Genomic DNA, 24,043 nt, shown 5'->3' with positions numbered 1-24,043 from the left:
TCAAAACAAGTGAGAACCACCATGAATTAAGCACGATAAACACTTTTAATTCTCAACCCATCATCCCATAAACATTCTCAACAGAAATGATCATACTTCAGTTGAACATTTCAGATTATAATCACAATCCACACACAGACACAAAAATACAATCAATTAGACTGATCACTATGAATCATTATTTAAAAAAAAGTTCAAACCACAGACATGAGATGATAGCATGTGCCCCACGTTAATTCCAAATGAAATAGAATGATTAATAGAAGAAACTTGACATTGGTGATAATATTGATGATTGCACTTCCTGTTGGTTAAAGAACAAACATACTTCCCCTTGTAAGTAGAAGTAGTTTAAGTGTTATGTGGACCATTCTTCAATTGACCGCCACAGTTTCATGTAAGTTTTTAATGAACACATAAGGGTTTGAAACTCCAAAAACACACTGTGTTTATCATGCGAGACAAACACGATTATTAAGAGTGAGAAAGACTAAAAAGCTAAGGACATGACCAAACCAGAGTGCTCAGTAGTACAGGCCATTCCAAGACCACTGTGAGTGACGGCAGTGGGAGAGTGGGAACGGTCAAACAAGGATAAGACATTGTGTCAGGGATTTGGAGGGGAATTTGAAAAAAGGAGAGGAAAAATACAAAATGAACTTGACACATACAGTAACCCCTCATTATGGACCATGTACATTATATACAGTACAGCACGATGGATGAATCGTGCTATAACAGTCCACGGAAAACAATAACCTTTGCAGATTGACATACAGGAAGACAATGCGTTTACAGACATAAATATTCAAGTAGAATTACAATAGCAATGCTTCCCCCAAAACAAACACATCGGTAATGTGTTTTGCAGATCAGGATGGCTTGGATTGAACATTATTGCAAAATTCATGACGTAAACTGTTAGTGCCCATTTGACAATCATACATAATGAGCTGAGCCAAACCATTGACTAAAAAAGTAAACTGGGATATAACTCAGTGTAATTTCACTCAGTAGTCCTGTTTAGATTTGAGTTCATCCATCATTTTGGCCCTTGAAATGTGCAAGTATGCCAAAACTGTGCAAGTATGCCAGAAGTAACCTGTCTGTCTCTTTTACATTTGATAATGTCTAATGGATATATAAACACTTTAAATGGCTCATCGTCAAGAGCCCGAGGGGATCAAATAAATAAACAATTCCATCGACCAGCAAACATAAATAAAATAAATAAAACAGAAAGCTGGCATGACTTTTTTCCCATGGTCCATCTCTTCCTGTGCTCCTTCACATGGCATCAAAATGGAACCGGTGTGCTTCCTGTCTCTTCTCCCGGTCGTCCGCTTTCTGAAACCCACACAGGGCAATGGTCAGGGGTCACGAGTCAGCCCAACACAGACAAGCAGAGTCTAACAGTCAGTGATGGAGGGAGAGAGAGAGAGAGAGAGAGAGAGAGAGAGAGAGAGAGAGAGAGAGAGAGAGAGAGAGAGGTGGGGCTGACACCATTATAGAATTGTAATGAAACCGGCAGACCTACTGAGTGAGTGGTCATGGCTACAATCTGAGACAGGCAATCATTATTGCGAGTGTTAACGGGATCTCACTTCCACGTACGATTACGTACCCTCTGAGGATTCATGAGGATCATTCACGTTTATTTTTGAGCTTTCCCTTGACAACAGCACATAAAAGGGACGTATGATGGGGAAAAAAAGGGGAAGCTTCAAAAATGCAGCGGAGATGAAGCTGACAGATGTGTTCTGGAACTACTCGCCATACGACAGACAGTCCTGATGGAGGACACCGACATCTAAGCAGAGAGTCTGTCGGCCATGTCTGTGTTGCTCAGGACTTAAGGGAGCAGACTGTCTTTAGGACTGAGTGTTCAGTTACTTTCACTTGTTCTTATGGCGTGTATACAGTACAATGAACATACTGTTATACGCTTCTCAGGTCTCATTCAGTGAACTGGCTTGTAAATCCTGTCAATATTTCCATTTCACTGTGGTGTAGGAACACAAAATAATTGAGTGTTCAGGGGATATAATTGTGTCGTTATTCCGTGCGCGATATCCTCAGTGTCATTTATTGAAGGGTCTGAAACCTACTGATTGAATGTGAAGTTCAGTAACATGATAACTTGACCTATTTGAGAGGTCTACTGTATGCGGTAACCTATCCATACTCTGTGCTAAGGCTATGGGGCCTTGAACTAAGCATAAAAGAAGACCTTTGTCACAATGTATGCATTATGCAACGTGGAGGCATAATGCAGCCTTCACTGCTCTGAAAAACCCTGCATTCTGTTTAAACCCACACCAAAATACAAATGGCTCAAACAAACACTGATTGATTCCTCAGGCATGAAACCAAAGTTATCGGACAAGTAAAGAGAATCCAAAACACCTCTCAGATTTACAGCTAGGCTAAAACAGAGAAAACAGTTTTATTCAAATATCGACAAGCTTTCTTATCTTTAACAGTGTTCTAACAACACTTCCTGAGCCAGTCTCGGCTGTTGCAGGAGGCACTGTGTCTCCAACCAGCCTCTGACGTCTATTTGATCATTGAGATTTGTGGAACAAATAGCAGGGGTCAGCAGAAATATGAAAAGTAAATCACCCATCGCACCGTGACCTGGTCAACCCCATACCGCAATGCAAATGGAAAGGTTTATGGAGATTATTTCTCTCCAAATGCTGTTTTCCCCTGCGTGAAAGGTTAGACTCTCTTATCTAAGAGAGCCCCTTCAATGATGGTGTGTTATTGTGCTGGGCAGAGTGAGTCAGATAGAACAGGAGCACTCAGCAGCAGCCGAGCTCAGATATGACTTCAAGGCAAGCACACTTTACAATGCATATGGCACACCAGACTAGACAAAAAGATGACAATGGGTCACGACCCTCCCCCATTAAAAGCAAACAAAGGCAGGTACCCACGCTCAAAAAACCCACCACAGCGGAGATGTCGGCCATCCCAATACAACAGGAACAAAAACACACAGCCTCACAAGAACTGAGACGTCATACTGACACAAAAACAGGATGCAGATTCAAAAGATGTGACTCATCAGCTGCAACAGTAATAACATGAAGCAGATATAAAGGTAACTGCCAAAAATAATGGAAACACTTGATTAAATAAGGAATGCAAAGTATATTAAAAGCAGGTGCTTCCACACAGGTGTGGCACATGAGTTAATTAAGCAATATATAAACCATGTATTAATCATGAAAATGATCATGTTTAAACATGCTGGGCAAGCCATTATTTTGGCTACCATGGCTATGCCCCCATAGGATGACAATGCCCCCATCCACAGGGCACAATGTGGTCAATGAATGGTTTGATGAGCATGAAGAAAATGTAAACCACATTGCCGTCTCAATCACCAGATCTCAAACCAATTGAACACGACTAGGACATAATTGAGCGGCGCCCGAGACAGCGTTTCCCACCACCCTCAACAAAACACCAAATCATGGAATTTCTTGTGGAAGAATGATGTCGCATCCCTCCAATAAAGTTCCAGAATCTCTGCCAAGGTGCATTGAAGCTGTTCTGGCTCGTGGTGGCCCAACACCTTACTAAGTCACGTTATGTTGGTGTTTCCTTTATTTTGGCAGTTACCTAGATCTATGAAAATGAAGGGGGCTCTGAACTGTAGTACAGATCATCTAAACAAATGAACAGCTAGCTATTACCTGAGCTCCCATTACCTTGGCCATCATGAACATTATCAGTCAATCAACCTCTAATCAACAACGGACAAGGAGCCATGCCTCTGCCTCGCTCGCTTTCTGCTAAAATATAATTGCTGGGCTCAGTTCTTCAGATATGGAGCCAAACATGTTATTTTAATGCAGAGTCAACTCCAATGAAGCTAGTGTTCCCGGAACAGTTCCCTGAGCGGAGAGCAATTATGGCTTCCTGCGTGCATTATAAAGCACCCACAGCAGATGGCTTTGAGAAGACGCCAACGTTGCTCGGCCTCGCTCGATGGAGAAACAGACCAGCCACGGCTGTACTGGGATGGGGATGAATCGCTCTGTGGTTTGTGCACGGTAGGCTGGACACACACCACACATGCATGTCGGCAACAGTTGCATACGAACACATGCAATTGAGCACAAGTTTGGGAAATTCAAACAATACATGATTACCTTAAAACTCAATGTTAAATTCACAAACACCCACACCCACACACACACACACACACACACACACACACACACACACACACACACACACACACACACACACACACACACACACACACACACACTCCCTGGAGGACATATTTACAGGGATTACGAACAAAATATTTGATATGCTGAAGGGGCAAAACAAAAGCAATTACAGCCGAGCGTCCTCACTGGTTATGGCCCTCTAACAGCCGTGCTGGAGCTCTGTGGGAGGCTAGAGGACAGGGCCCATCTGCTGGTTCTGACCCATCTGCTCCTCTCCGAGTGAGCCCTGTTCCCACAGCGGGTCTCCTGCTCTCTGGACGAGCACCAGAGCTCTCCAGCAACCCCCTAGGGTCAGGAGAAGAGAAGACCCCCACCAGATACTATGGACTGGCAATGGTGGGGAGGATGAGAGAAGACACACACTGCTCTGACCAGAACATAACCGGCTTTGGCTCAGACTATTAAGAGGAGGGGGAGGAGGAGAGGATAGTGAGGAGGAATGCAAGGGAGAAGAGGAAAAATGACAAGACAGTACAGCTAATAATGAAGGGGAAGAGATGAGGTTGATGGTGCTCATTACTATCGATTAAAACAGCAAGTGATGATAATGACGACGATAAACGGTGTAAGCGACGTCATTCCGTTCTTACCTTCTCCTGCCAGTGGAGGATGCCAATGATGACTAGGATGAACACACACACTCCGCTCAGAGCGATGGCGGTCAGCAGGACTATGTTACTGGGGGTCAGATATAATTTCGCACTCCAACTAAAACAGGGAAAGGGTAGGAGAGAGAACGAGCGTATCAACTACTACGTGACGTGAAACTCGTTCAAAAAAGGCACGTCTCTCATCTCTTCCAACCCTATCAGAACGTAAGAGTCAACGTGCTATAATTTGGCATATTTTGCTTTATCAGTGGTGTTATTTGACAATAAAGTTCCTGTAATCACAAAATATGAAAATAACCTGAAAGTATGACGTGTTAGGTCAAAACGAATCGAGAAATGCTACATCCCTGTCAGAGATGAACCATTTCAATAAGATCAAAAACAAACAATGACAAGCGCATTTTACAGTCTTTCGATGCACATATTTTGTGACTATTGAAAAGAACAGAGAGTTCATTTGAACGGTTTGACTAAAAACAAGAACAGGCCCAGATTGTGGAGATACAAAATTATTCTACAATAAATGGCTGAAGAACAATGCACCTGCTCAAATATGAATCAAAAAAACCTTGTGAGAGAACTTCATTAAGACATTCTATCAGAACTAATAAACACATTAAATATTAGTGGTGAAAACAAAAACTACCAATAGCAACGCAGGACACAAAATTGGACACAATATGTTGCGTTAACCTGTGCCCAATAAACATTATGAGACTGAACACACCTTCTTTACACAGCTATACACTGAGCATTCACTATAATGTAGGAACAGTACATGATGTATGCATCTACCTAATGTGGGTGTGTTTTTCTGAGTAATAAGTTAGTGTAGTAGCTATATACAGTGCATTCGGAAACACACATTTTGTTACCTTACAGCCTTATTCTAAAATTGAATAAATATATTTCTTTTCCCTCATCAATCTACAAACAAAAACCCATAATGACAAAGCAAAAACTGTTGTTTGAAAAATAAAAAACTGAAATATAACATTTACATAAGTATTCAGACCCTTTACACAGTACTTTGTTGAAGTACCTTTGGCAGCAATTATTGCCTCGAGTCTTCTTGGGTATGACATTACAAGCTTGGCACATCTGTATTTGGGGAGTTTGTCCCACTCTTCTCTGCAGATCTCAAGCTCGGTCAGCTTAGATGGGGAGCATTGCTGCACATCTTTTTTCCAGGTCTCTCCAGAGATGTTTGATCGGGTTCAAGTCCGGGCTCTTGCTGGGCCACCCAAGGACATTCCCGACTTGTCCCAAAGCCACTCCTGCGTTGTTGTGGCTGTGTGCTTTGGGTCGTTGTCCTGTTGGAAGGTGAACCTTTGCCCCAGTCTGAGGTCCTGAGCGCTCTGGAGCAAGTTCTCATCAAGGATCTCTCTGTACTTTGTTCCGTTCATCTTTCCCTCGATCCTGACTAGTCTCCCAGTCCCTGCCGCTGAAAAACATCTCCACAACATCGCCACCACCATGCTTCACCGTAGGGATGGTGCCAGGTTTCCTCTTGGTTTCATCACACCAGAGCATCTTGTTTCTCATGGTCTGAGAGTCTTTAGGTGCCTTTTGGCAAACTCCAAGCGGGCTGTCATGTGCATTTTACTGAGGAGTGGCTTCCGTCTGGCCACTCTACCATAAAGGCCTGATTGGTGGAGTGCTGCATAGATGGGAGAACCTTCCAGAAGGACAACCATCTCCACAGAGGAACTCTGGAGCTCTGTCAAAGTGACCATCGGGTTCTTGGCCACCTCCCTGACCAAGGCCCTTTCCAAATCATGTCCAATCAATTTAATTTACCACAGGTGGACTCCAGTCAAGTTGTAGAAACATCTCAAGGATGATCAATGGAAACAGGATGCACCAAGCTCAATTTCAAGTCTCATAGCAACGGGTCTGAATACTTATGTAAAAACATTTGCAAAAATGTCTAAAAACCTGTTTCTGCTTTGTCATTATGGGGTATTGTGTGTAGATTGATGAGGGAAACAAATAATTTAATCCATTTTAGAATAAGTCAAGGGGACCGAATACTTTCCGAAGGCACTGTATATGCAAGTGCAAGCTTTTGTCAGAGTGTGTGTGTTCCATGTGTTGGTGAGAGAATGTGTTAGCTGGCCATACGGAGAGAGAGAGAGAGAGGGGGGGGGGTTCTGCCATCTGCTGGCACTCCTGGGGGTAGAACTACATGTGAATGACACAGAAAACCAATGGAAACATGGCCTGGGCATGTTTGTGGGCGTCCCAAGTACAGATGTATAAGTGTGTGTGTGTGTGTGTGTGTGTGTGTGTGTGTGTGTGTGTACCTGCGGGGCTCGTTGTGTGGGTATGGAATGACTATGAGCTGCGAGTTGGGGATGATGGCTGTCCACTCCTGCTTCCTTACATCCTGCAAGGCAGAAACAGAGAAACTATGTTATTAGTGCCTCGGGGAGGCAGAATGAAGGGGCAATAATGGAAAAAGTCTAGTTCAAAGCAGGCAATATATCCCACACTTCTCAGTGTTGATTCAATGTAGGGAGTCATTTCCTATACTGCACTACAATTTGCTCTTCGGCTTCAGAGTTGAAGAAACTTCATTCTATGAAGATCAAGCTCAAAAGCTTTTCAACGCCAGCTTCTGTATTAATTACAAAAGGTAATTTTCCCCTCTTCAAGTTGCTACTGTATGGCAATCACTGGCAAACGTTAAATTCATCTTTCTCACAGAGTCCTCTAGGGAAGAGAGACTCATTTCCGACCACACATCTATCATTTGGCAACATTAAGGGATAAGGAAAACACACTTGCTCGCTCACGCACGCAGACGCACACGCAGTGTGTGCCGCCGGTACTTTGCGTCCTCGTTTACCCAGAACCACCCTAATGAGAGCCCAGGGGTTTCAGCTACCTATACCCGAGCTATTTAAAAGCCATGCATTTAAAACACAGACAGGCTAATAAATTAAATAAATGAGGTCTGCTGAAGTATCCCCCTGGTGTCAGCCTACTTCCTACAGTCCCATTAGCTGGAGTATCGTTACAATGCTGAGGGTTGTATGGGTTAGGAAGCCACGCATATGACTCCTTCCTGACACTGAGAAATGTCAACAGAAGTGAATGACACACCTATATCACTCAGCGATGCATATACTATGTAAGGCAAAGACTCAAAGCGATTCAGAGCTGCAGATTCAGGGATTTTGATTTGCCAGTTGCTAGTGATTGTTTGCGTTTGAGGCGAAATAGGTTAAAGGAGAATAATGACGAACTGGAATGAGTCACCTTGAGTCAGTGCACTGTGAACAGTGTGCTAGTTCATTACAAGTTGCAGTTCTTAACCTCCTAAGCTAACCCTGACATGTTGCTCTTCAATGCAGTGTGGTTTATGCAGAACGGCAGTGAGAGACAGTGACAGGCTGCGCTTCCGGCGCTTTGGCTAAGAGAAGACGCCTGCGTTTTAGAGGAGGAAAGCGTTTCTGGGTTTTCAGAGAGCGTTTCAAAGGAGAGCGCTGGGTCTGAAGTTGGGAGTGAAGTGGGTTTTTTGGGAGGCGAGAGCAGAGCGGGAATCTTGATTAGTGAAGTAAACCTTGTGAGCGGAGGAAAGGATCCTCATGGGATTGAGACAAGTGTACAGGAGGAGAGTAGAAGTAGAACACACTCCCTCCTCTCTTTCTCTCTCCCTCCCTCCCTAACTCTCTCACAGGCCTCCTGAATGTTTTTCCCTGTGAGGGAGGGTTGAAGACAGTTCCTATCTGTCTCTCTCAGGTCTATCAGAGACAGTCAGACACACAGCTGTTCATTAAATGTGTACATCGAGTGTAATTTTTTTTAGGAACACCTTCCTAATATTGTGTTCCCCCCCCTGTTCCACAGGGATGCTGGCCCATGACTCCAATGCTCCCCACAGTTGTGTCAAGTTGGTTCGATGTCCTTTGGGTAGTGGACAATTCTTGATACACGCGGGAAACTGTACCCAGCAGCATTGCAGTTCTTGACACAAACCGGTGCACCTGGTACCAACTACCATTTTCTCAAGGCTTAAAAATCCTTCTTTAACCTGTCTCCTCCCCTTCATCTACACTAATTGAAGTGGATTTAACAAGTGCCATTAATAAGGGATCATAGATTTTACCTGGTCAGTCTATGTTATGAAAAGAGCAGGTGTTCTTAATGTTTTGTGCACCATACACCCTCTGAAGGTAAAAATTGGTTAGCATAATACAAAGCATTATATTTTATTAACTGCTGTGTGGGGAAATGTGAACCTTAGTGGAAACATTTTCTTGCATTACTCAAAGGGTGCGAGCGATAACAGAGCACGTTGCTGTACTTCAGATGCCTTACTCTGTATGAGCCTCGCTCCCAAGGTAGTGAGGTATGGGCAGAAATTTGCAATGCAAATCCACTATGATGAAGACCTCTGTTCTTTTCTTTGACAGGCGAGGAACGGGAGCCAGCGTCTCAAATTCAAATAAGCCGCGCAGGGGAATCTATCGAGGAACCGACAAACGGCATTTCAAACGGCACGCGATACGAGAGACAGAAGGCTGTGGCTCCACACGAACCCACACCGCATGCCAATGTTTGAGGTGGCACAAAAGTGGGGGAACGAAGAAGATAACAAATTATTTACTGCACAATAGATCATCTACTTATCATATTGCAACAGGAAGTAACATGTACAGCATTTACATCAACCGGCAGTATAGTTAGTGTCAGTATCATGTGGCTCTGGGTGTGTTCTCCACATGGGTGCAGTGACTAGAAAAAGTATTTCCATGGTGCATTAACTAAGACCTGCTGTAGCTCCTACTGCATCCTGTCCTGTCCTGTCCTGTGTTTTGTCTGGCATCTCCCTCCTCTCCGCTCCCCTCCCCCAGTGCTGCGGCGCACCATACAGTACCTTGTCCCCGAGGGGCCGGGGGATACCCACGTACAGATGGTCCAGGAAGTTGGCGCTGCGCCCCAGACCCAGGACGGTGTAAGGCAGCTGCAGGGAGAGGTGGGCCGACTGGCTCAGCTGGCCCGCTGCATGGAGGGGAAAACAAAGGAGTCATTAGAGCCATTCAGACCCATAAACAAGCCTCATAAAAAGACACAAATCAGACCGTCCTATTCCTACCGTCGCCCAGCCCAGAGGCTTCTACCCCCCCCCATCCCATCACTGGCCCCACGCACAGGCCCTGCCAAGCGCAGCCGACGTAAATCACCCGCTTTACAGTAAACAAAGAGAGCACCACAGCAACAAATCAGGATAAATGTGGATGGATTGCATGGCTGGTCTGGACCCACACTCAGATGGAAGCCTGTTTTTACATTTACAATTTGCAGCAAGCAAACGCTTCAATGACTGATTATAGTAATATATACAGTCCACATTTAAAAAAAACACACTGTGTTCTGCCTAGCTATTATGTACACACACAGCCTCAGTATAGAGCCTAAAAGCCTGGGGTTGAATGCCTGTCTATCAGTGAAGCACAAGTGTAACTCCATCTTGAGAGAATCTATATACTACCTTCCACCAATCTCCATTGTAACAGTTTGAAACGAGGACCATTAGTCCAGCTCCTCTGAAATAAAAGTGTGAGAGAGAGAGAGAGAGAGAGAGAGAGATTTTGAGCCCTGTTCCTGCTTTTCCGTAATTGATTGCAGTGACGGAGCAGGTTACATCGTGCAGCTTCAGAGCAGTTGCTGTAAAAGCCAAATGTAATCGCTTCAATCATTACAGGTAGAAATATGGAACCGTCTACATTTCTGTTAATAAAGTGGCTTGTCCATTGTAGCGACACTGATTCGGAGGTCCACGTCACAGCGCGAGTTACTCCAGCAGGCTGACTGCTAATATGGACACCACACTGATCCCTCCCATCAGCGTTATGATACAATAGCAGGGTATTAACTCTGACACAATGCTATAGTCGTTCATTACAGCGAACAGTGCTGATTGTAGCGTGAGTGGAAGTAGGGAGAATATACATTTTATGGCATACGAACAAAAAAAGTGTTGAACAAAGTGTTGACGGTGCTGAATAACAACTTAAAAACATGAACTTACTCATAAAAACAGCAGCTCTTCTCTGTGTTCACGGAGTCTCTATCAACCTTGCTGTACATTCAAGACTTCTTTTTACAGTCTATGGCTCGAGGAAACTGAGCTGTCTGATTGGCCAGCAGTAGGCCCAGAGGTGCACTTGATTTGCTATCTGGGCCTGACGAGCAGGCGGAGGCATGAAATGGTTCAAAATGGGAACATTTTGCCTTCCCGCCGTTAGGGCTGCTGAATCAAATGGCGCCAACAACGCAAAAAAAAAAACAACCAAAGAAAGGAACGCAAATGAATGTTTGGTGATTGACAACGAATGCCTTGGAGATCGACCCGTTGGTGACCACTGGTGTAGATAAAGGGGCCAAGAGAGGTTAGAGAACGATTTTAAAGCCTTGAGACAGTTGAGACATGGATTGTACATGTGTGCCACTCAGACGGTGAATGTGCAAGACAAAATATTAAGTAAGTGCCTTTGAACGGGGTATGGTAGTAGGTGCCAGGTGCAACGGTTTGTGGGTTTCCCATGCTCAACAGTTTCCCGTGTGTATCAAGAATGATCCACCACCCAAAGGACATCCAGCCAATTTGACACAACTGTGTGAAGCATTGGAGTCAACGTGGGCCAGCATCCCTGTGGAACACTTTTGAAACCTTGTAAGGTCCATGCCCTGACTAACTGAAGCTGTTCTGAGGGGAAAAGGGGCAATTCAATATTAGGAAGGTGTTCCTAATGTTTTGAACACTCAGCGTATATGTTATGTGTGCAATCAATTTAGTCCTCTCTGGACACTCACTAAAGACTGTGTTATGTATGTGTGGTGGGGAATGAGCTGCAGTTTCATTATGTTCTGACCTGGGGGCATCCAAGACCCTACAGCGGGGAGAGACGGGTTAATGATACTATTAAAAAGAAAAACACCCTACCTCTGTTCGGTAAAAAAAAAAAAATCACAGTTTAGAGGTGTTACCGTGCTGGAAAAAAGGACTAAGGAAAGCTAATGGCTTCATCCATGTACATTAAGATGTTGTTTGATTTCTGGGTAACTGTCCTGGCTCTACTTTCTGGCTCTAGAGGAAGGAGTTGCAGTTTCGGCTTTGTCCACTAATGAGAAGACTCACACTAGGAGACCACACATAAACTGACAGAGTAACCTGATTAAGGTGTATATTGCTTCATCAGAATTACTCTTTGGATAAAGTGATATGGTTCTAACTGGGCTACCAGGGCTACCAGGACCGGACCCAAGGATCTTTATCTATACTGTCAGGCACAGGACCAAAGGTTCAGACACACACACACGTACACACTAGTCAGCAGAAAGACGTGTGAGCACTGACTTGTCCCCATCTGAACTGTTGTCTCAAAACACACACACACTGCAGCTTCTCCCTCCAACTGAATGGCAGAGCGAGCTCAGGAAGGTCATATCTGTTTAGTCAAGGTAATAAATGTTTGAAACTAAGAAACACACACGCACATCTCTCCCTTCTCGACTTTCAAAATCCTCACTTTAAAACGACCTTCTTTCCTGTGTTTTCTTCCCCTTGTCTCACTAACGTAGTGGGTGAGCACACTAAACCATGTGACACGCCACAAGATTCTTCCCTTGATGTGATTGGATAGTTAACTCAAAGCAGCCTTATAAAGGTTTTCAGTCAGAGATCCACGCTTGCCATACTGAGTTGAAATATCGAGCCAACACATTTTTGACTTGAATAACGTCGCTCGTGAACTCCAGAGCTGAAACGATTTGACACTTTGGCTTTGGTTAATAAAGGCAAGTACAAACGCATACGAGTGGCAGGCATGGCCTCTGCTGGAGAGTCTACACATCCTGGGTGATGCGGAACAACGTCATCATCTCACTGGCTTCTTCTCTGGCGAGCTCTCATTGACCTATTACTGACCACCGTTCTCAAAAGTTGTCGTTGCACATCTCACACTACAAGAGCGTTGCAGATTTTGTGCAAATAAAAACATCAAACGGTCGACAATATCGGGGCGTCTGGGATGGGTCAAAGACAGGAACAGTAGGCTTCTGATTGCGTCTCTGATCCGCTCAGACAATGACATTGGGATTTTGTCTCCGATATCAAAAACGTACCATAACCCTAAAAATGAGGGCCAAAATCGTCTAGTGCACGCCCAGTTTAAGTAACCACAATCTCTTAGGAAGTATGTGTAAGGTCTGGAGGAGAGGACAGTAGACGACAGACATTTTGAGGTTAACCAGCTACCCTCGCGACAGGCTGTTGTTAACTAAAAGATGTGTTGTGTTGCGAATGGTGACAGTGGGGGGAGGGACGCTGGCTGGAGGATGTGTCACTCAGAGAGAGAGGAAGCTGGCTTAGGGACTGCCACTCTGCAAGTGCGGAGGTAGGCTGAAGAGAGGCCATGCACTGGGGGAGGGGGGGCTGGCTGGGGGAAGGCTGGAGGTGGGATGGGGGTTCTGGCTAGCTGCTGCGGTCTACAGCCTGGAGTGGGAGTCTTATCTCCCTGCAGCGCGGCCGTGGAGCACACAGACAGACCTTGGCCAGGCGCTCCAGCCTGCAGCACATGACTGACAGGCTCCAATCCCCCTCTCAGACCACAAAACGGATTCAGAGCAGCCAGCCAGCCAAACAGCTCCCGAAGAGCAGGTTTACTCAAGGAACCTTACGCTTCCACAGCTTATCACATTCACTCATTCCCAGGCTCTCTCCAATCTGGGTGTGAGGAGTGTCAAGCATGTTGAAAAGTACCACACACACACACATTCTAGAGCCTCTGAGTTTTGTCTGTGTGGCAAACAGAGCAGAACACATCCTCACACCCAACAAGTCAGGACTCCTCAGCTCCAAAAGTTAATTCAGAAACATGTGCGAGTACAATACACACAACGCACACACAGTTAGCCAAAGAGACACCCCCCCACCCAGCATTAAAAGCCTCAGAACATAAAAGTTGCAGTGCTTGCTCTCCTGCCCCATAGAGTTCAGTTATCTAGTGGAGAGGAAGAGGTGAGGAACTTCACAACAAACGGGAAGGAAAAGCTACACTCCAGTCTCCTCCCCAACCACTCACTTCCAATGCTGCTCTGGTAAGTCAGGGAACAAGGGAGGAATCTCACAAGTCGGAAGTTTCCAAACACCTTACTCCCGGTCTTAGGTCAGTTAGGATCACCACTTTATTTAATGTGAAATGTCAGAATAATAGTAGAGAGAATGATTTATTTCAGCTTTTATTTCTTTCATCACATTCCCAGTGGGTCAGAAGTTTGCATACACTCAATTAGTATTTGGTAGCATTGCCTTTAAATTGCTTAAGTTGGGTCAAACATTTTGGGTAGCCTTCCACAAGCTTCCCCCAATAAGTTGGGTGAATTCTGGCCCATTCCTCCTGACAGAGCTGGTGTAACTGAGTCAGGTTTGTAGGCCTCCTTGCTCGCACACGCCTTTTCAGTTCTGCCCACAAATATTCTATAGCGTTGAGGTCAGGGCTTTGTGATGGCCACTCCAATACCTTGACTTTGTTGTCCTTAAGCCATTTTGCCACAACTTTAGAAGTATGCTTGGGGTCATTTTCCATTTGGAAGACCCATTTGCGACCAAACTTTAAGTTCCTGATTTATGTCTTGAGATGTTGCTATATCCACATAATTTTCCTCCTCATGATGCCATCTATTTTGTGAAGTGCACCAGTCCCTCCTGCACCAAAACACCCCCACAACATGATGCTGCCACCCCCGTGCTTCGGGGTTGGGATGGTGTTCTTCGGCTTGCAAGCTTCCCCCTTTTACCTCCAAACATAACGATGGTCATTATGGCCAAACAGTTCTATTTTTGTTTCATCAGACCATAGGACATTTCTCCAAAAAGTACGATCTTTGTCCCCATGTGCAGTTGCAAACCGTGGCTTTTTTATGGCAGTTTTGGAGCAGTGGCTTCTTCCTTGCTGTGCGGCCATTCAGGTTACGTCGATATAGGACTAGTTTTACTGTGGATATAGATTATTTTGTACCCATTTCCTCCAGCATCTTCACAAGGTCCTTTGTGTTGTTCTGGGATTGATTTGCTTTGGGATTGGGATTGATTTGTTCTGGTGATTTGATTTTTGCACTAAAGTAGGTTCATCTCTAGGAGACCGAAAGCGCCTCCTTCCTGGGCGGTATGACGGCTGCGTGATCCCATGGTGTTAAGACTTTTTTTTCTTTTTCTGAGGTCTTGACACGACCCCAAATCCATAAACACGGGCACCCTCAAAGATATCATCCTAACCACCTTGCCCTCCAAATACAACTCTGCTGTTTTCAACCAAGAACTCAGCGATCACTGCCTCATTGCTTACATCCGTAATGGGTCTGCGGTCAAACGACCACCCCTCATCACTTTCAAACGCTCCCTAAAACACTTCAGCGAGCAGGCCTTTCTAATCGAACTGGACCGGGTATCCTGGAAGGATATTGACCACATCCTGTCAATAGAGGATGCCTGGGTATTCTTTAAAAGTGCCTTACTCGCCATCTTAAATAAGCATGCTCCACTCAATAAAAAATAAAAAAACAGGAACAGATATAGCCCTTGGTTCTCTCTAGATCTGACTGCCCTTGACCAGCACAAAAACATCCTGTGGCGTTCTGCATTAGCATCGAATAGCTCCCGTGATATGTAACTTTTCAGGGAAGCTAGGATCCAATATATACAGTCAGTTAGGAAAGCTAAGGCTAGATTTTTTTAAACAGAAATTTGCATGCTGCAGCACAAACTCAAAAAAGTTCTGGGACACTGTAAAGTCCATGGAGAATAAGAGCACCTCCTCCCAGCTGCCCACTGCACTGAGGCTAAGAAACACTGTCACCACTGGTAAATTCACTATAATTGAGAATTTCAATAAGCATTTTTCTAAGGCTGGCCATGCTTTCCACCTGGCTACCCCTACCCCGATCAACAGCCCTCCACTCCCCACAGCAACTCGCCCAAGCCTCCCCCACTTGTCCTTCGCCCAAATGCAGATAGCTGATGTTCTGAAAGAGCTGCAAAATCTGGATCCCTACAAATCAGCCGGGCTAGACAATCTGGAGCCTCTCTTTCTAAATTGATGTGCCAAAATTGTTGCAACCCCTATCACTAGCCTGTTCAACCTCTCTTTCGTATCGTCTGATATTCCCACAGATTGGAATGCTGCCGCGGTCATCCCCCTCCTCCAAGGGAGAGGCACTCTAGACCCAAACTGTTATAGACCTATATCCATCCTGCCCTGCCTTTCTAAAATCTTCGAAAGCCAATTTAACAAACAGATCACAGACCATTTCGAATCTCACAGTACCTTCTCCACTATACAATCGGGTTTCAGAGTTGGTCATGGATGCAACTTAGCCACGCTCAAGGTCCTAAACGATATCATAACCGCCATCAATAAGAGGCATTGCTGTGCAGCTGTATTTATCAACCTGGCCAAGGCTTTCGACTCTGTCAATCACCACATTCTTATCGGCAGACTCAACAGCCTTGGTTCCTCAAATGATTGCCTCGCCTGGTTCACCAACTACTTCTCTGATAGAGTTCAGTGTGTCAAATCGGAGGGCCTGTTGTCCGGACCTCTGGCAGCCTCTATGGGGTTGCCACAGGGTTCAATTCTCAGGCCGACTCACTTCTCTGTATACATCAATGATGTCGCTCTTGCTGCTGGTGATTCTCTGATCTACCTCTACGCAGACGACACCATTCTATATACATCTGGCCCTTCTTTGGACACCGTGTTAACTAACCTCCAGACAAGCGTCAATGCTTCTTTTAAAGGAGCAATCACTGTACAAATACCTAGGTGTCTGTTTAGACTGTAAACTCTCCTTCCAGACTCACATTAAGCGTCTCCAATCCAAAATTAAATCTAGAATCAGCTTCCTATTTCGCAACAAAGCATCGTTCATTTATGCTGCCAAACATACCCTCGTAAAACTGACCATTCTACCGATCTTCGACTTTGGCGATGTCATTTACAAAACACTCTACTCAACAAATTGGATGCAGTCTATCACAGTGCCATTCGTTTTGTCACCAAAGCCCCATATACTACCCACCACTGCGACCTGTATGTTCTTGTTGGCTGGCCCTCGCTTCATACTCGACACCAAACCCACTGGCTCCCGGTCATCTACAAGTTTCTGCTAGGTAAAGCACCACCTTATCTCAGCTCACTGGTCACCATAGCAGCACCCACCTGTAGCACTCGCTCCAGCAGGTCACCCCCAAAGCCAATTCTTCCTTTGGCTGCCTATCCTTCCAGTTCTCTGCTGCCAATGACTGGAACAAACTGCAAAAATCACTGAAGCTGGAGACACATATCTCCTCCATCAGCTTTAAGCACCAGCTATCAGAGCAGCTCACAGATCACTGCACCTGTACATAACCCATCTGTAAATAGCCCATCCAGCTACCTCATCCCCATACAGTATTTATTTATTTATTTATTTATTTATCTTGCTCCTTTGCACCCCAGTATCTCTACTTGCACATTAATCTTCTGCACGTCTACCATTCCAGTGTTTAATTGCTATATTGTAATTACTTTGCCAACATGGACTATTTATTGCCTTACCTCCCTTATCCTACCTCATTTGCACATACCGTATATAGTATTCTTCTACTCTATTATTGACTGTATGTTTGTTTATTCCATGTGTAACTCTGTGTTGTTGTATGTGTCAAACTGCTTTGCTTTATCTTGGCCAGGTCGCAGTTGCAAATGAGAACTTGTTCTCAACTAGCCTATCTCGTTAAATAAAGGTGAAAAAAATATATATATATTTAGATTTTCCATTGATGTCAAGCAAAGAGGCACTGAGTTTGAAGGTAGGCCTTGAAATACATCCACAGGTACACCTCCAATTGACTCAAATGAGGTCAATTAGCCTATCAGAAGCTTCTAAAGCCATGATATAATTATAAAAGCTGTTTAAAGGCACAGTCAACTTAGTGTATGTGAACTTCTGACTCACTATAATTGTGATACAGTGAGTTATAAGTGAAATAAACAATTGTTGGAAAAATTACTTGTGTCATGCACAAAGTAGATGTCCTTACCAACTTGCCAAAACTATAGTTTGTTAACAAGAAATTTGTGGAGTGGTTGAAAAACTAGTTTTAATGACTCCAACCTAGTGTATGTAAACTTAATACTTCAACTATACCTTTAAAACCACTAGCTTTATCCCACACCTACCACATGTAACCCTCAAAAAGACATACACACGAACAATTTGTAATACTCCTCACCGAGTCAGAAGAAAGGCACTGACGCCCAATGGTAGAGCAGAGCAGAGACAGGTGTGAGACCCCCCCCCCCCCCCCCATACAGTGCGTTATTTAGAGCAGGACTCTCGCTCAGTGAGTAGAGGGACAAAGAGATAACTCAGTTCCTGAATTATGTCACAGAGTGTAACTCCAGCCCAGTCGTATTCAAGCCACTTTAGTCCCTTCACTCGCTCAGAGACACCAGCGGTAGAAGAGACTAGTTCTCTACGTGGGCCCACACACACACACACACACACATAGACACACACACACACACACACACACACACACACACACACACACAAAAAACACACCGCAGGCTTTTGACCTTCATTGGTCACACACATCATCTCAAATGGTGACCAGCGTGACCAGTAGCAATCTTTTAAACACAAGTGTATAAAGAATTCACACTGGCTACATCAAATCCTGCGTAGGTTGCACACAGCGAGACACACAAAGCCTCACCCTCACATCTTCCCAAGGCCCCCTGATCATCTTTGGGCAACCTGTTTGCGGAGAGATTCTCAACATCCGTCGCTATAGAAACCACCCCCCACCCCCCCCGATTGGGCACTTTCACAGCAATGGGAGGGAAGGGAAGGACACATAGGGGCGATTGCGGACACTGCGGCAGCAGGGCCTGGGGGATAAAGGAATGAAGTGGTACACACTGAGCCACAGCTAAGCCTGGGAGAGGAGAGGGGGCCCTCAGTGCCCACACAATGCAAACGGCAGATTCAGACATTGATTTGTGGGGAGAAGCGGGTGTCTGTAGCGGAGGAGATAAGTGGCGTGCCCATAGGGCTCCTCTCTTATCACTGATGCTCTCGCAGGAGGAAAAGACCGAATTAAAGCTCACGGCACCGTGGGTGACACAGTGTTTGCTGAGATCCATCAGCGCGTCACGTCTGATCATCAGAAACACAATGAGGAGATGGTGAATGAGGCAAAACTGAGACCTGGGTTTGACAGATCCAAGACTGGCATTGAGAGAAGAGGTAACCAGAATAGGCGGTGACTTCCAACATGCTGGTTGTTTTCACTTGTTCCCCCATCTCTCCTTCTCTCTCGTTCCCCATCGCTCCCTCTACATATCCATTGTTCCCTCTATCGCTCTACCTCTTGTTCCCTCTCTCTCTTATCTCTCTCTCTCTCTCGTAATTGGACACCAGGCTGCAGTTGAGATGTGCCCTCTAATACAGGTTACTGTGGCGACAGAGCAGCCACTGAGAGGCATGCATATCTATTACATTAGGGGAGCACGGAAGATATTAGGACTGAGACCGTTACCACTGATGGAACACAGTGGTGAACATAACACACACACACCACAGGGAGAAGAGATGTAGAGACAATATTAACATACTACAGGGAGAAGAGGAGATGTAGAGACAATATCAACACACTACAGGGAGAAGAGGAGATGTAGAGACAATATCAACACACTACAGGGAGAAGAAGAGATGTAGAGACAATATTAACACACTACAGGGAGAAGAGGAGATGTAGAGACAATATCAACACACTACAGGGAGAAGAAGAGATGTAGAGACAATATTAACACACTACAGGGAGAAGAGGAGAAGAATGACAGAGAGAAAGAGAGGGAGAGAGAGAAAGATATAGTACGCGTGAGAGAACGAGACAGAGTGAGCGAAAGGAAAGAGAGCGAGTGTGTCGTGTGGTTTTGTAGGAGAGAGATAAACAGGAGGAGTTGAACAGGCGGAGGGGTAATCCTGCATTCAATTTGAGACCAATTAACTGGCCTGAGTGCAGAAACCCACAGGAGGGAAATCATGGGCAGAACAAAGCTCTGATCAATAATAATCCTCCCGCCCTCTCCATCTCTGGTTGGTTAGCTCTGCTCATTTCCACACCTTCCACTGACTTCAGCCTGACAAGACACAGGTCCAGCCCAACAGGTGCCGTGTATGTGTGTGAGAGAGAGTGTGTGTAGTGTGCGCGGTGTGTTTGGTTACCTGGGCATCTGTACGAAGAGTGACTTGTTCGACCTGACTTGATCACTCATGAGTGTCGCACAGAGGGTATCAAATCTGTGTCTCTCACAGCATAGAACAGTGATTGTGTGTGTAGGTGTCTGTGTCTGTGTGTGTCTGTGTAGGTGTCTGTGTGCGTGGCGTGGCGGGGGTGCGGTGGGGTGTTATTCTCTGCTGTCCTTAATCCTCCATCCTCATTTGCCTAATTAAACAGAGCCTGCCGAAGTTCCCTAGCTGTTTGTTCCTCACCCCTCCTTCTCCTCTCCTCCCTCCGCTCCTCCCTTCCAATGAGCCAGCCAAAAGCCCCGGCACCATGGCAGAGAAAAAGAGGGGGATGGAATAGAGAGATAGGTGGACAGAGAGAGCACATCTCCACTCCTGTTTTGTACTTGTGGTACGGTTCACTCCCCATCCGTCATTTTTCAAATGACTGTGATTCCTCTGCTTCATTTCATCCAGTATTCTCTGTGCACAGAGAGACAAGCCCTCACTCCTTCCCTTACTCAGTGGAAACAACACACACAGCCGTTGTCCTGTCAGCACCAGTCCAGGGTAATCGATCTCGTCTGCTTATTATGCCTGACACCACTAGCTTTACCCCACACCAACCACATATAGATGTACCTTTAAAATCACTAGCTGTACCCCACACCTACAACATATAGATTGTACCTTTAAAAACCACAGGGGACTGTAGATTACTCAATATGGTCTACTGATTTACTAACTGTGCAGAACAACAACTCCCTTGATCCAAATTGCACAGAAACCAACGGTACGGAACTCTACCGCTAAGGTCAATATTCATCTCTAATACAGCTGAATTCTAATTCCATAGGGGATAAGGAATGAGGGGAAAGGTAAGCTATTGCATACCAGGGCCTTATATAAATAGCCCGAGGGGTGAGGAGACTAAGGTGAGACGTTCAGATGGAGCACTGGTTCTCTGAGGACCAGACAGCACACAGACAGCACATGCATTGCTGCACAAACAGTAAATGAACTACCCCCCCACACAGTCAATCAAGTACGCACATACACACAATCAAACACGCGCACACACACACACACACACACACACACACACACACACACACACACACACACACACACACACACACACACACACACACACACACACACGGCAGGCAGAGCCCACATTAATATTCTGTTGGTTGATTCACTAGCTCCAGCTGGAGATGTGGAGATGGAGACCGCCTGGGTCCTGGGGATCGATACACGTCCAAAGCAGCCAGGCAGAGCAGCCAGGCAGAGCAGCCAGGCAGAGCAGCCAGGCAGAGCAGCCAGGCAGAGCAGCCAGGCAGAGCAGCCAGGCAGAGCAGCCAGGCAGAGCAGCCAGGCAGAGCAGCCAGGCAGAGCAGCCAGGCAAAGCAGCCAGGCAAAGCAGCCAGGCAAAGCAGCCAGGCAAAGCAGCCAGGCAAAGCAGCCAGGCAGAGCAGCCAGGCAGAGCAGCCAGGGGTCATCTGACAGGACCAGCCAGCCAGGCCTTTTAAATCCCCTATGTCCCTTAGCATCACAGACCCAGGCCTCCACAGAACCACCGAAACAGAGACACCGCAGCACACCGAGGCTAATCGGCCACTGCCATACATGATAGTATGACGGGAGCTGCCTGTCCAGCACTATAACCAAGGCTCATTACCATAACGAGATGGCAGAGTTGGGTCTGAGTTACGTACGCAGGTTCACCAATCAGAACTTGAAGCCCTGTGACACAGCGGTAAGAGCATTATCTGTGGACCACAGCGTAGCGTAGTGTGTAGTGTGCGTCCTACCTTCTGAACCTTCACTTTATTTCCCCCGTCCCCTCTACTCCCTCGTTTCCATTGACCCAGATCTTCATTCCATTACCCATTACGCACTTGCCACTATTCGCCACATTTGCTGCTATTTTTCAGCCATTTTAACCTCTCCCTCCACAGTATGTATTTTCTATAGTCCTTTCCTTCCACATCCATTCATGTATTTGATTTCCCATCCCTCTGTCACCTCTTTTCCCTCTCTTTTAGTGCTGAAGAGTAAATGAAGAGAGTGGGGCCCCAGTAGAGAGAGCAGACAGTCCGCGCATCATCGCTCATTTCTGTCAGTCTACCTGCCTTCTCCCCATGCCCCTAGAATAAATACACTTTAAATCACCCTGCACACACTGGCTTTGTCCCGCACTGCACTTTATTACTGTCAAATAAAGAGTCCTGGGAATAACCCAGCCAGGGCTGACCCAGCCACTCTCCATACTGTACAGTATATCTAACCTATACTCCTCAGTCAGTGTACACACAGCTCTGGCCTTTCCCTCTCCTTCTCATTGGCTCAGTCTCCAGGATGGCAGGTGTTGGGGATTTTTCCTCAGGTCAGCCTGTTAGATGACCTTCTCAGGGAGAGGTGTCTGGTGCACACACAGCTGCTCTTAAGCCCACAGAGCAGAGCTCCAGCACAGGGGTAAGAGGACAATCCTAAACCGCTGCATGTTGACACACCCGTTTGGTGTTGAATCCCAAATCTGGGCTTGAAATGAATCCAAGTCGTCTTTAAATAGCCTTGACCACAACCCGGAGGCTCAACATCCACACAGAATACAAACATGAATGGGAGAAAGGGAATTATCCTTTCCCCCCCCCTTGAAGATTGAAGATTACTCTCTGCAAAGAGAACTATCTGGACTTCTATTCTTCTTCATTCCCTCCAGTCAGACATGTATTATAGTATTAAGTTTACCTCGCCGTTTCCCTCTCCTCTGTCAAGGTTTGAGTGTTTCCAATGTTTCCAAACCCTTGAGAGAAGTTTAACTTTAACACAAGAAATAAGAGATTTTTTAATCTCACGGTTTGGTGTCTGAGAGTCCTGCAAAATTGAATGGCGGTTGGGGATTATTGAACAATAAACAAACTGTTTGGAAAGACGGAGGGCTTTCTGACTGTGGTTCTTTTGATTGTACTCCTTGTGGACTGATTGATCTATTCTCTTGCCCCTGTAAACAGGGTCCTGTCACAGAGAGGGAGGAGTGAGGGAAGAGTGTTCTTCTTCTCAAAATGACGATTGTATTTGTTGCATTTTCCTTTAGTGGATGATTCCAACAGAACAGGATGTAGCTAGATACTCAAATAGATTCTCTGCTTTTTAGGCCTTGCTGTCCTATTCATCGTTGAGACCCAGACACACACAGACGATGGATAAAAATATAAAAAATAAATGGTGAACAGAACCAAGGCTTTTTAATAGATGGAATTACTCACTGAGGAAATCTTGCAAATGCTTGAATCCATTCCTCAGCTTTCTGAAAATAACGTCTATCCTCTAAGCCATTTGACAATTTTGTCTTTGAAATGGCCTTGTCACATCCTCGAGACAGCGGGGGAGACATTAGGACTAATTCAACTCATCTGTCCTGTTCAGGCAACAGAACTACCTCCCAGAGTCATGCTTTAGCTGGCCTGCTCTTCACTGGCACCAGTCATACCTCGGACCGGACCAACATGGGCAGGTCCAAAACACTTCATTATCAAAAGTGTAACGCTGGTTGTCTATCAGTTCAGTTCTCAGGTGTTGAACAATGAGACTGAATGGGCCATGGTTTAATGGCTGAACTAGGTTGGGTGTAAAGACCACTTCACAGTGCAGGTGTGTACTTACAATTCAGCCATTTTAACCAATTTTCAGGTTAAATAGCTCAGTCTGACATTGATTGTTACTCTGGCTGGCTAAGTGATTTTGCTACGCGCGACAATACAAACCACCACATTCCATAGGTCCTACGGTATCGCTTTGTATTGAGGAATGCGGCTCGCTTCATTAGAGAAATTCCGTCATTGTGTTGAAGCCTTTCTGATGAAGGGGACCTGACTGAGTGACCCCAGAACG

At 45.5% G+C, this 24,043-nt stretch overlaps 1 protein-coding gene across 2 annotated transcripts in view; it reads right to left on the bottom strand.

The window, feature by feature from the left end:
• Positions 1-26: 26 nt before the first annotated feature.
• The window catches only part of LOC109895496 (T-cell immunomodulatory protein), a 123,512-nt gene continuing 99,495 nt past the window's right edge, over positions 27-24,043 (bottom strand). For both annotated transcript variants that reach the window (XM_020489211.2, XM_020489210.2), the window contains 4 exons: positions 9,747-9,871; positions 7,168-7,250; positions 4,841-4,958; positions 27-1,347 (listed from right to left, as the gene is read on the bottom strand). In XM_020489211.2, coding sequence (XP_020344800.1) covers positions 1,288-1,347; positions 4,841-4,958; positions 7,168-7,250; positions 9,747-9,871 — 386 coding nt within the window. In that variant the 3' untranslated portion in view covers positions 27-1,287. The remainder of the gene's footprint in view (positions 1,348-4,840; positions 4,959-7,167; positions 7,251-9,746; positions 9,872-24,043) is intronic.

The sequence above is a fragment of the Oncorhynchus kisutch genome, linkage group LG8, assembly GCF_002021735.2.
Source record: "Oncorhynchus kisutch isolate 150728-3 linkage group LG8, Okis_V2, whole genome shotgun sequence".
Classification (NCBI taxonomy): domain Eukaryota; kingdom Metazoa; phylum Chordata; class Actinopteri; order Salmoniformes; family Salmonidae; genus Oncorhynchus; species Oncorhynchus kisutch.
This window is presented reverse-complemented; position numbering and strand designations above follow the sequence as displayed.